Source organism: Oryctolagus cuniculus, chromosome 4, assembly GCF_051225735.1.
Source record: "Oryctolagus cuniculus isolate XC-2025 breed Fujian yellow rabbit chromosome 4, ASM5122573v1, whole genome shotgun sequence".
Classification (NCBI taxonomy): Eukaryota; Metazoa; Chordata; class Mammalia; order Lagomorpha; family Leporidae; genus Oryctolagus; species Oryctolagus cuniculus.
The window spans coordinates 173,724,184-173,737,563 of record NC_142870.1 but is presented as its reverse complement, the minus strand read 5'-3'; the positions used below and the strand labels follow the sequence as shown (position 1 = coordinate 173,737,563).

At 60.9% G+C, this 13,380-nt stretch overlaps 1 protein-coding gene across 2 annotated transcripts in view; it reads right to left on the bottom strand.

Annotated features, from left to right (window-relative positions):
* Positions 1–12,273, bottom strand: part of ITGA9 (integrin subunit alpha 9) — a 302,474-nt gene extending 290,201 nt beyond the window's left edge. The window contains exon 1 of one of the 2 annotated variants that reach the window (XM_070073006.2): positions 11,827–12,273. In XM_070073006.2, coding sequence (XP_069929107.2) covers positions 11,827–12,011 — 185 coding nt within the window. In that variant the 5' untranslated portion in view covers positions 12,012–12,273. The remainder of the gene's footprint in view (positions 1–11,826) is intronic. The other variant, XM_089331344.1, reaches the window with a different exon arrangement.
* Positions 12,274–13,380: the final 1,107 nt, after the last annotated feature.

The window sequence follows — 13,380 nt, the reverse complement described above, 5'->3', positions numbered from 1 at the left end:
CTGTGCACTTGCTCCCTATGTAGGACCTCTGTCCTTAATGTGTTGTACTATGAGAATTAATGGTAAAACTAGTCTTCAAACAGTATTTTATACTTTGTGTGTCTGTGTGGGTGCAAACTGCTGAAATCTTTACTCAGTATAGAGTTCATCTTCTGTATATAAAGATAATAAAAAATGAATCTTAATGAAGAATGGGATGGGAGAGGGAGTAGGAGAGGGGATGGTTGTGGGTGGGAGGGTGGTTATGGGGGGAAGAACCATGATAATCCAAAAGTTGTACTTTTGAAATTTGTATTTATTAAATAAAAGTTTTCTATTAAAAAAATAAAATTAAGCTCCCAGCCTGTTGCCTGGACAAAGTACCTATTCAGAAAAAAGTGAGAATCCTGGGCAGTAGTGGCCAAACACCTTGACACCCAACTCCAACTCTTGGCAGCACCCCAGGAGCTCACGGTCCTCAGAACCGTGTTCCCTCTCCCGGTGGGTTGGGCAGACTCTTATCAGAATCCACAGAAACCCAGGGGTGAGCAGGATGCTTTCCCCACCTGTAGGAGATTGCAAAAGTGGCCGCACGATGCTCCACCCTCCGGGCATCCCCGACCCTTCCAGTGTGGCTCTGCAGCTTCCTCTCTCAAGAGGAAAAGTCTGCCTGCCCTCCTCTTGGTGTGTGCTGGCTCTGTACCAGAAAAGGCATTGTTTGGCTTCTGAGCTTGGGCTTCCAAAGACCATGCACGCTCCTGTCTGTCCTCTTGGCACCCTTCCTGGCCACCGTGGGCACTGGCTCAGGCTGGCCTTTGGGAGGATGAAAGACACACTGAGCAGAGATGAGCTGTCCTACCCCAGCCGGCCAACCAGCAACCCAGAAGCTGACCACACAGTGAAGCCCAGCTGAGAGCAGAAGAACCACCCAGCTGAACCCAACCTACACCGCCAAACAAAGGATCATGCACTAACAAATGGGGACTGGTTTAAGCACCAAATTTTAGGGTGTTACCATGGTAACCAAAGACAGAAACACCCTTAAGCAAGGGCACGTCACTTCTGCAGGGAGCTGGGCCATCACCCACCACTGCTCCTGAGTCCAACGCAACGATCCACCTTGTGGCTGAGAACTGCTGCGAGGGCTCCTCCGGCCACTTCACCTCCTTTCTGTCTCCCACAGGACTCTCACCAAGACCCAGGACCACAGGCTTCTACTCAGGGCCCTGTTCTGAGGCAGGCAGGGTGGGCTGATGGAGACAGCCCTGCAGAGCACGCAAGCCTGGAGTCACGCTCAGATGTGGGCTGGCTCCCCTCCAGCCCTGTGACCCTGGATGAGTCTCCCAGCCTCTCAGGCCCTCTTTTTCCTTATCTCTAATAACAGATGCATGGCCCCTCCAGGACAGTGATAAAGCACAAGAGGAACTGGCAGGACGGAGAAGGCTCTGGGGCCTATGGACTGCGGTCTTCCATCTTCAAGGCCAGGAGCAGAGAGAAGCGTCAGGGCACTGCTCCTTCCTCCCTCAGGGGCCTGACAGCTTAGACAGAGGACAAAGGGAAGGAGGGCAGCATGGCTGGCCCTGGAAAAGTCAGATTAGCTCAGACTGGGCCCATGAGGGCTCAAATCACAACCCTGCCGTCCGCTTGCCTGGTAACCTTGGACAAGTCACTTGGCTTCTCTGCCTCAACAGTAGCAGCCCCCGCTGCATCAGGGTCTCTGTGAGCACGTGGAAAGGATTTTAAAAGGCTGCCACGGTCACAGCCTCTCCCTCTGACATCCCTGGGTTGAGTTAACAAAGCGAGGGCAGGAGTGCCATCCACAGCAGAAACAGGTCAGAGAATGCAACAGGCGGGGCTCCACGCACACCCAGGAAAGAGGAGAGGCACAGGCGGAGACGGTCAGGAAGTGAAGTGTCCTTTGGGGCTGCCCTGGCCTGGGGCCGGGGTCTTGGCAGGACACACTGTAGGGGAGGCAGTTGGTGCAGGAGGCACAAGGACTGATTCCTGAGAGCACCGTGCTAGCAATGAAATCCAGGCCAGCAACCTCAGGGAGATCTAAGTAAGAATATTGAGGTCAGGGCCGGTGCTGTGATGTAGCAGGTAAAGCCGCCGCCTGCAGTGCCAGCATCCCACATGGGCAGCTGGTTTGAGTCCTGGCTGCTCCACTTCTGATCCAGCTCTCTGCTACGACTTGGGAAAGCAGTAGAAGATGGCCCAAGCGCTTGGACCCCTGCACCCACGTGGGAAACCAAGAAGAAGATCCTGACTCCTGGCTTTGGATCGGCACAGCTCCAGCCATTGCAGCCATTTGGGGAGTGAACCAGCAGATGGAAGACCTCTCTCTCTCTCTCTCTCTCTGCCTCTGCCTCTCTGTAACTCTGCCTTTCAAATAAATAAATAAATGTTTTAAGAGGCCCAGCCTCTTCTTCTTCTTCGTTTTGTTTTGTTTTGTTTTGTTTTTTCGGACAGGCTGAGTTAGACAGTGAGAAAGAGAGAGACAGAGAGAAAGGTCTTCCTTCCGTTGGTTCACCCCCCAAATGGCCGCTATGGCCGGCGCTGCGCCGATCCAAAGCCAGGAGCCCGGTGCTTCCTCCTGGTCTCCCATGTGGGTGCAGGGCCCAAGGACCTGGGCCATCCTCCACTGCCTTCCCGGGCCACAGCAGAGGAGCAACCGGGCCAGAACCAGCGCCCCAACCAGGACTAGAACCCGGGGTGCCAGCACTGCAGGCGGAGGATTAGCCTAGTGAGCTGTGGCACCAGCCTAAATAAATATATATTTTTTTAATCCTGATGTCTTCCCATTGGCTGCTGGTGATGATCCTCTTCTCCAAGAATAATGGGGCAAAACGGAAAGTTCTCATCACACCACTACCCCACCTTGGAGCTGGAGACCCGACACTACCTCCCAGACTTATCTGGAGCCTGGGATGAGAGCTAGGGCTCCCACTACAGGCATGTCCCCCACTACAGGCGTGGCCTCTCCACTACAGGCGTGGCCCCCCCACAACAGGCGTGGCCCCCCACTACAGGCGTGGCCTCCCCACAACAGGCATGTCCCCCACTACAGGCATGGCCCCCCACTACAGGCATGGCCTCCCCACTACAGGTGTGGCCTCCCCACTACAGGTGTGGCCTCCCCACTACAGGCGTGGTCTCCTCACAACAGGCATGCCCCCCCCACTACAGGCGTGGCCCCCCACTACAGGCGTGGTCTCCTCACAACAGGCATGGCCCCCACTACAGGCGTGGCCTCCCCACAACAGGCGTGGCCTCCCACTACAGGCGTGGCCTCCCCACTACAGGCATGGCCCCCCCACAACAGGCATGGCCTCCCCACTACAGGCATGCCCCCCCACTACAGGCGTGGCCTCCCCACTATAGGCGTGGTCTCCTCACAACAGGCATGCCCCCCCACTACAGGCGTGGCCCCCCACTACAGGCATGCCCCCCCACTACAGGCGTGGCCCCCCACTACAGGCATGCCCCCCCACTACAGGCGTGGCCACCCGCCTGCGCCCTGGATGTGCAAGAGAGTGGAGGAGGAGGCCTGCAGAACTCTAGTTTATAACCCCAGTCTCCCACTAAAGGGGGTGTCTCAGATCCTTTTGGGAAACAGGCCGAGTATAAACGGACGAAAATGCTGACCTGCACAGAGCATGACCAAAACCGGAGAGACCACACAGGATGAAAAGTGTCTCTCTGTGAGAACACACTGGCTCCTGTGCTGAGCACCGATATTCCAAGTGTGATGAACTCTCATGAACGAATACATCTGAGAAATGTACCAAAAGAAAACTCACTGGGCAGAATGAAGAGAGACATTAGTGTCAGAAATTAGATCGCAGCAGGGTAGGGGTTGTGGCACACTGGGTTAAGCCACAGCCTGGAGTACCTGCGTCCCATATAGGAGCACTTAGGTCAGGTTAGTGCTTCCGATCCAGCTTCCCGCTAATGCACCTGGGAAAGCGGCAGCAGATGGCCCAAGTGCTTGGGCCCTGCCGCCCTCGTGGGAGACTTGGGTGGAACTCCAGGCCCCTGGCTTCAGCCTGGCCCAGCCCCAGCTGTTGTGGGCATTTGGGGAGTGAACCAGGTAATGGAAGATCTCTCTCTCTCTCTCTCTCTCTCTCCCTCTCTAACTCTGCCTTTCAGATAAATAAATAAATAAATATTTTAAAAGGAAGGAAGGAAGGAGGGAGGGAGGGAGGGAGGAAATGAGACCAAAGCAACAGCTGCTCCTGTCATCAAGCCCCCCTGCCTGTGCCCTGCGCTTGGCAGAATCATCCTGGTCCCTGCCCCCAACCGCCTGATGGGCGGGGTGGGGGGTGCATTACCTTCTGACCAAGGCTCAAACAGCTGAAGTAGCTAGCTCAGCTCACACAGCTCCTAGGACGCTGAAGAAGGCAGGCTGGGGGCAGGGCTGGTATTGGAGGCCTCCCCCCACCCCGCCCATCCTGGCCCCCAGGCACTTGTCCATCTGGGCAGCCCCCCCGCTGGGCACAGCAATCACAGACCTGCTCGTGGCTGAGGGAGACAGCGACGGCAGCCAGGCACCTCAAGGACCCAGCCTGTGTCCTGCACAGCAAGCTTCCCCACGTGGCATTGCAACACTGGACAGCTAGGACGGGGCAGCAGAGGTAAATACGGCAAGGGACGAGCGGAGGGGGGGCAGACTGGTTCCATGCCTTTAAAAATACACTTATTTATTTATTTATTTATTTGAGATGCAAAGAGACAGACAGACAGACAGAGCTCCCATCCACTGGTTCACTCCCCAGATGCCCACAATGGCCAGGGCTAGACTGCGGCAGAAGCTGGGAGCCAGGAACCCAACCCAGGGCTCCCACGAGGGCGGCAGGCACCCAGCTAAGCTGAGCCATCACTGCTGTGCCCCAGGGTCTGCGCTGGGGGAAGCCGGAGGCAGCAGCCAGAGCCGGGAATCGAACGCCAGCGCTCTGACTTGGGAGGCAGGCGTCTTAACCTTGATGTACATCCCCATATCTGCGGACAGAAGTCGTCCTCCCGCAGCCTGTTGGCCACTGGTGCGGGAAGCGTGACTCTGGGTTTAATAAAGTTGCAACTCCAGCGGTGAGTCCTAGACACGCCACCACGGCCACCCTCCCCAGCTGCTCTCGGAAATGGGGGGTGGGAGACAGGAGATCTCACAGTGATTGGGGGAGGGGGTGGGGATGGTGGTCCAAGCAGGTTAGGCAGACACGTGGAATATTCCAGAATGTCCTATCTTCCCATGGACTTCACACGTGCCTGACAGACCCACTCAGGATGAACAGCGCTGGCAAGCAGGACTCCAAACGCAGCGAGTGGGTCGGGAGCAGACTCCACGGCTTCCGCAGGGGCACCACACGACTGGGGCTCCGGAACTTTCCCAGCGAGTCAGAGCGGGGCAGACCTCTCGAGAGAAACACCCGGGTCTCTGAGCCCAAACTCAGCCCCTGGACCTGACAGGCAGCCGGGCTGGGGGACAAAGCAGAGACCCCGCTCCCCTGCCCAAAAGCCACGTGACCGGAGCACCAAACACCCCTGTACCCCGGCTTCTCTCGCTGTGAACGGGATAAATGACAGCCGACTGCTGCAGACTGAACATTCAGTCCCCCCAAGTTCCTACGCCCAAGTCTTCCCCCCATAGTGATGGGATTGATGCCCTTAGATACAGGCCCCCAGAGAGCGCCGGCCCGCACCATGTGAGGGCAGGGGGAGGAGACAGGCCCTGTGTGCCAGGGAGCGGGTGTGCACCAGACCCGGAATCTGTCTTCATCTGGGACTGCACAGCCGCGAGAAATAAAGTTCTGCTGGGTATAAACCACGCGGTCCAGGCAGCTCATCAGAGGGCCAGCAAGGGCTGCTGGGAACACTGAATGAGCAGTCCGTGGGATGCACCTGGCAGGCACCAGGTACCAGCAGGCAGTCTGCCACCGCCACCGCTGCTGTCACTCACGCACTCGCCACACGAGTCCCGTTTAGCCCCCTAAAAGCCAGGCATCGGGGACCAGGAGGGCTCGGGGACCAGGGGGGCTCGTGGTTTCAGGACCCGAGCTTTGCCCAAGCTCGGGCTCACTCTCGCTGCGTAAGGCTCCCTCTGGCAAAAACAAAGAGCGGGATAAAACATTTTATTCTGCTTTGGTCGCCTGCCAAATCCACTTGGCTAAAGGGATTTGCGGTTCAGAGACCTCAGTGGCTACGTCAGGTGAGCCCCTTCCTCTGAAATCCCTCACCCGAGACCAGGAGAGGCCGGCTGGCAGCGAGAGCGCTCCGGATTCTGCTTCTGGGCCCTGCGAGTCAGTGCCCACGCTCGCCCCCCCCCCCACACACACACACAGGACAGCGCCACGAGCCAAGGCACAGCCAGCCGCCACCACACCTGCAGGAGGTCAGAGCCTCCTAGCACGGCGATCTGTGTGCGTCGGACTCCAGGGCAGCCGCCAAGGTGTGTCACCTCGCGCCGTCAGCTACAAGGGACAGGCAGGTGACAGCCCCAGCCGCAGCCCCCGTAGGCACTGCGGCAGTGGGCAGCTGAAGCCCCGTGTTCCCCAGGAAGCCCACGGCAGGGGACAGCCAAGTCCGCCCAAGGGTCCCTGCTGAGCTGACTGAAGCTCGCCAGATCTCCTCTGCAGCCAAGGCCGCCCCTCCCCAACCCCACCTCTCCCCGCACTGCTCTCACACACCAGCCACCCCTCATCACTCTCTCTCCTAACCTGTCTCAGCCTGTGCGTCCTGGGGATGCACTTGACACAAGCCCCAAAGGTGTGTGCATCTCGGTGCCCACACACACCCGGAAACCGCCCACCAGGGTGACCCCAAGCTCCAGCTAAGGAGCATGACTCCTGTGAAAGCAAAGCGCCTGACCCCTTGTAGACACCCAGCAAATTCCATCGGATGGAATTAATTTCGATTTTTTGAAGTTACATGCAACTCCCTGGGAAGCAGATTCCAAGAACACCGCGGCTGCTTTCAATAAACGTGACGGCAGCGTTTTCCTGGACAAACCAGGACGCAGGGTATCAGAGGGTCCGGTTTCCTGGACAGCGACTTGTCACCAGGGAGTCGGGGCCGGCTGGGACCGGCCTTTCACACCCTCACACTCCGGGGCTGTTAATGCCTGGCTCAGAGCGTGTCTTCTGGTTCCGGAAGGTTCCCCCCTGGGCAAGACATGGCCCCGCCCGTGTTCAGCACCAGCTCAGCAAACAGCACTGTGCCAGCCTCTCAGGATCTTCAGGGAAGCAGCCCAGAAGGCGTGGGAAGACGCTGTCCGGGTCCCCTGGCGACTCAGCCCCACCACGAGCCGCCCCTGCCCAAGATCCTGAGAAAGCAGGCTGCAAGGCATGCTGGGAGTAGAAGCAAGCTCTGCAAAGCCCACATCCAGAAACCCCAGGGAGCAAGGAGAGCAGCCCCCTCCCCTGCAAGCTGGCACGGAGCTCAGCGAGCGGCCACCGCGACGTGACGAGAGGGCGGGGCTGCCACCGCCTTCCCTGGCCGCGTCCTCACAAAGACTGGCAGGGCCTGTGACCTCGGGTACCCGCTCCTAACCCTCACCCCTTGCCCCTGCCACAAGTCTCCCCTCCGCCCCCTGCCTGCGTGGGGACAAACCTCCCCATCACCTTACACCTCACCTGAGGCACCAGACATCAGAACCCTACCACCGTTTCCCCCATCCGACAGGGAGCGCACTGGCCCTCGGCACAGACACCCTGGGGTCCTAGGAATGGAAGGAGCAGGCAGCCCCTTTGGTGGTGCACACAGACATCCTGGGGTCCTAGGAACGGAAGGAGCAGGCAGCCCCTTTGGTGGTGCACACAGACACCCTGGGGTCCTAGGAACGGAAGGAGCAGGCAGCCCCTTTGGTGGTGCACACAGACACCCTGGGGTCCTAGGAACGGAAGCGGCAGGCAGCCCCTTTGGTGGTGCACACAGACACCCTGGGGTCCTAGGAACGGAAGCAGCAGAAAGCCCCTTGGTGGTGCACACAGACACCCTGGGGTCCTAGGAACGGAAGCAGCAGGCAGCCCCTTGGTGGTGCACACAGACACCCTGGGGTCCTAGGAACGGAAGGAGCAGGCAGCCCCTTTGGTGATGCACACAGACACCCTGGGGTCCTAGGAACGGAAGCAGCAGGCAGCCCCTTGGTGGTGCACACAGACACCCTGGGGTCCTAGGAACGGAAGCAGCAGGCAGCCCCTTGGTGGTGCACACTGTGTGGCTCAGACAGAAGCAGTCCTGTTTCCTTACTGACATCCCCTTTGCACTCCCGGGTCTCCCTCTGATCCCGCCTCGCTCGTCCAGACTGAAGTCGCCGCCGCAGCCCCACTAGCAGCACAGGAAGATGCTCGCCCCGGGCTGCCTGATCCAGCAGCCACTGCCCCGCGCAGCTGCTGAGCGCTGGCAGGAGGCTAGCAGCGACCAGGGACTGAATCCTCCGCTTGTTGAACTTAGGCGCATTTTCTTTGAAACAGTAATACATCTGGCTTGGTGGCAACCGCCTTGAGTAGCTCTCCGGCACGGGCTGGCTGGCTCCTTTCATTCTCAACCTTAACACATTGATCTTGGACCTGAATTCCTCCCATTCCTCATGGAAGGATGCTCTGCCGATGACCTTAACAAAGCAAGACGCCAAGTGCATCTTCCATTTCCGAGCACTTGGGCGCAGGCGTCCCCAGAGAAGGGCCAGGAAGCCCGTCGCCAGAAAGGAAGCCAGTGCACCCCGCCGCGGTGGACGCCGGGACGCCAGGGGTGCCGAGGGAGGAGGGCCGCGGCGGGGAGGATGTGAGCCGGGCTGCGTTTATTTGGATCACAGGGGGCTACAGTTGTCGGCCCTGCAGCTGAGGAATTGGTGGTCCCTGTCTTGGGGAAGGGCACAGAAATGGGCTTTGTCCATGTTCCCTGGCACTCCTGCTGTTGTTCAAAGGATGCCAGGGACTCTGGGGGTGGGAGTTGTGGGAGAGGAAGCCGGCTCTGGGCACACAGACACCCTCTGGGTGTTCTCAGGAAAACAGGAGATTCAGTCGCTTGCATCTCTGCATCCAAACTGACACAAATGTCACTGGATGTGCCGGGGCATGTGCCAGGGGTCATTCTCAGTGTCCGGAGCAAGCGTGCAAGCACTGTGATGGAAGGTGGCTGTGGGGTCGGTCCTCGCTGGGGTACCGCCACAGAAGCCACCAGGGCTCCCGAAAGCAAACTCACCCCCAGCCACTGCGCAGGGACCCAGGACCCCGTGGCCAGTGCCAATTCTGGTTTGCCAAAGAATGGATAGAGACGTTTAGGTAGGGGTTGGAGAAGCACACTTCCCCGTGCTTTGGGGCATGCATCCGGAAGTCCCTCAACACAGGGACCCTCGGCTCTGCCACCCGGTGTCTGGGCTCGCCCCACCCCCTACAGCACACGCCTACCCTCCATACAACACAGTCTTTCACCTGTAAAATGAGGGGGGAGCAGGAAGCAGATTTCCTAAACCACAAAGCAGCAGGTTAGGAAGCTAGAGCAATTTCTCCAAGAAGGGCCCAAGAGCAGGCGTTCGGCACCGAGACCGGGACACCCGCTGGGACGCCCACCTTCCACACCAGAGGGCCTGGGTTTGAGTCCCAGGCTAGTGTGCACCCTGGGAGGCAGCAGGGGATGGCTGACGCAGATGGGTCCCTGACACCCGTGTGGGTGACCTGGATGGAATCCCAGACTCCCAGCTTCAGCCTGGCCCAGCCCCAGTCCACCCCCAGCTGTTGTGGACATTGAGGAATAAACCAGCACACAGAAGCGCGCTCTCTCTCTCTCTCTCTCTCTCTCTCTCTCCTTCTCCCCAACAAATGTAAATAAAGGAGTAAATAATTTTAAATGCACACGATGCAAGGCTGACTTAATCTCTGCCTTCACCACCTTCCAGATGTCAACGCACACCGGCCCCTCTTCACGCGTGTGCCCCGGGCTTCCTTGCTCACCCTGACTTCCGTCTGGAAGGCTCCGTGCAGGCCTTTACTGCACTATTCCAAAGGCCAGGGCCTGGGTAAATCCGCGCCGTGCTCTGCAGCACACCCTTCAGTGTCTGGCACTCGGGGAACACAACAGAGGACGCCTCACACCTCCATCTCTGCGCCACAATCCCAACCTCGGGGATTCGCTGGGAGGGGATAACCAAGGATGTCCACAAGGATTCGGCTGCAAGGACGTTACCCCTGCTGCTGCTTCTAATCAAGAATCAGTGCAGCCTCTGAGCAAGTCTGGAAGATGCAAGGCCCGGGAGTACCCAGGAAGAAACCAACAATCAGTTACTAAGTCAGTGACGCGGCCCCAGTGTCTAACGTTAAGGTAGATCCTGATTTCACAGGACCTGGCGTGCGACTGTCTCTAAGAAAACGGATGCACTATTGTGAGTGTAAGGTCAGGAACAAGGCCCGGCGAGGCACCTGCCTACCAAGGGGACGGCCCTGGGCTAAGTCCTGAGGAAGTGCAGGGCACGCCCTCCATAACAGCTGCTCAAGATCAGGAGGAGAGGGGCCCCTTTGGAGACCGGAGGCGCAGCTGCGTGCGCTCTCATGGACCCTAGAAGTAGCCGCCCGGCGTCTCCACCAACACTGCCAGGTCCCAGCCGCGCCCTTCGACCCTGTGCCTGCCCCCAGCCAGAGCTCCTCACAGCACACAGCTCTTCTCCAAACAAAGCAGGCTCAATGTCTTCATGCCCCATCCGCCCCTGACTGCCCACTTACTCCCAGATGAGGGCTTCGACCTGGGAAGGCAGGGGCTTGGCCCCTTTCCCTCCAGGGGCACACAAGCCCGGCGCTCACTGGCCCACCTCTCCCCTCTCCTCTGCAGCCCTCGGGTTCTCCACAGCTCTTCCCGGTGCTGGGAGCCCAGCCCAGTCTGGAGAAGCTAGGAAAGGTGTGCAGTTGCTTTGCTGGGGGGTTGGCAAGCGCAGGATGAGCCAGTCTGGTCTCCAACTCAGCACTGGAAGGGCTACTCAAGGACCCGGAGACCTGGTCCCCTTGGAGGCAGCTCTCCCAAAGAGCCTGACTGCTAACCAGCTGCTGGTCAGGGGCTGAGGACTCGGATCCATCAGCAACCACTCTCCAGGAAAACTGCGTGCTGGGTGCACCGGCCCCACGGGCCACCAACCCCCAGCCTGCTCACTCACAGCCCCCAACCCAGGGGCACGGCCTCCCACGGGAGAGCACCCAAGCCTAGCTTCGCTGGGATGGGAAGGTGACCACTGCCCGCAGCGTCACTGTCTCTAAGCGCTCCCTGGCTGGGGCTGGGTGCCTGGGCCCACCCCTCAGCCACTGGACTCCTGGATCTCCACAGAACCATGCCCCTCTCCCTCGGTTCTGGAGCTCGCCTGCAGGTAGGAGGGCCCACGTGAGAGGAGGCCAACGCAGCCCCAAGAAACCCAGCGGCTTGGGGAGGGGGGTCCTTCGCGGCATCCAGGGGTCTCTCCAGCTCCGCTTCCACGCATCCTGCCCCCGGCACGCGCGCCCGCACACACACAGAGCCCAGGCTGCCCAGCCTCGAGCACGCAACAGCGCTGGAGAGGCTGCAACGGTGCCCGGGAACTCCCTGAATCTGGAGGGCTGCCCCGTGGGGCTGGGGATGTCCGCCCGGTCCCGGCGCCCCCAGGAAGCAGGCGCCTAGGGAGTGCGGCCGGGCGACCGAGGACGCGCCCCGGGCCGGGACCCCGGGAGGCAGGCGCCCGGCCCGTCCCGCTCCGCCCCGCGGGGCCCGGGATCGGCGGCCGAGCAGCGCGCCTCGGAGACATTTAAATCGCCCCCTCGGGACGGCGGCGGGGAAGAAGCCGGAAAGGCGGCGGCGGCGGCGGCCCGGGGGCCGCGCCGGGGAGCGGGGGGCACTCACCAGCGCGTGTGGTCGTGGAAGTGCTCCAGCACCGCGTAGCCGAAGAACGAGCCGGCGGGGCCCTGGAAGCGCACGGGGCGCTGCGGGTCCAAGTTGTAGGCGCCCGCGGGGCTCCCCGCGGCCACCAGCGCCAGGAGCAGCGCGCGGAGCCCCCCGGCGCCCCTCCGCGCCGCCGGGCCGCCCATCCCCGGCCGGCCGCCGCCGCCTCCCCTCTGCCCCGCGAGCAGGGCGCCGAGCGCGCGGGCCGCCGCCGACGGCCGGAGTCCCGGGAGGAGCTGTGCGCTCCGACGCGGGCGCGGGGCCGGCACCGGGGCGGGGCGGGGAGCTGAGCGCGCGCCCGGGGGAAGCGCAGAGGCGGCCTGGAGCGGGCGGCGTCCTCGGAGCCGCGGAGCAGTCTGCGCGCTCGGAGCGAGCGGTCCCGGGCCGGGCGGCGCTGGGCTGCGGAGAGGCGCGCCCGCGGGGTGGGCGGCCCTGCTGGCCCCGGCCGGACGGCGCGGCAGCGCCCCCTGCGGGCCGCGAGCCCCGCGCGCACCGCCCCGGCCCGGAGTGGGGTGCTGGACACTGCGCCGCGCCGCGCCCCGGGCTGTCCCTCTGCGTCTCCCACGCCGCCAACCGGCGCCACAGCGCTCCGGGCGCGGGACGAGGTCGCACGCCGCTCCGCACGCCGCCCGTGCTGCTCTTGCGGGGAACGGTACCCGCGTGTCCTGCTCCTCGGCGCCCCACGCAGGGGCTTCCCTGCGTGTGCTGGGTGGCACAGCACCGTCAGGGCCGCCCAGGACCTCCCAGGCGTGCGTTCCTGGGGTCCCGCGCGCTCCGGGGATGCTGACTCAGGAGCCCTGCGGGCCCGGCGCGTGTGTGCTCATGGCAAAATACGTATTGCACAAAGTCTACCAGTAGGACCACTCTTTCGTTGTGTGGCGGCACCACCTTGCATCTCGGGTACAGCTCCACAACCCAGTCCTCATCCCGGCAACCGCCCTCTTCCTCTGTCTCCATCAGTCTGCAGCTCGCTCCAGGGGAGGTTTGCGGGTGAGCTGGGCCTTGTGAGTTAAGCCGCGGGAGCACCTGCGCCAGTCCCGCTGTGCTTCTGATCCAGCTCCCTGCTAATGGGCCTGGGAAAGCGGCCAAAGGTGGCCCAAGTCCTTGGGCCCCTGTCCCCACGTGGGAGACCCAGAAGAAGCCGCTGGCTTCAGATCCGCCCAGCTCCAGCTGTAGTGGCCATTTGGGGAGTGACCCAGCAGATAGAGGACCTCTCTCTCTCTCTCTCTCTCTGTGTGTGTGTGTGTCTGTGTGTGTGTAATTCTTTCAAATAAATAAATGTTTAAAAAAGAAGAGAAATACATAAAACTATTACTTCCCAGGCTCTTTCATAGAAGGGGTGCCCATGTAACAACATGTAGCCAGTGAGATCTGAGCGTATGCTATTTGGGTGGGGGGCTTCTGGGGAAGTTTCTGGAAGAGAAACAGATTCAGCTGGCCCCTGACTTTGGATCTGCGTCCTTCCCGGTCTGGCCAGACCACGAATCATGGCTGGAGAGGCAGCTGCCCGCGGGA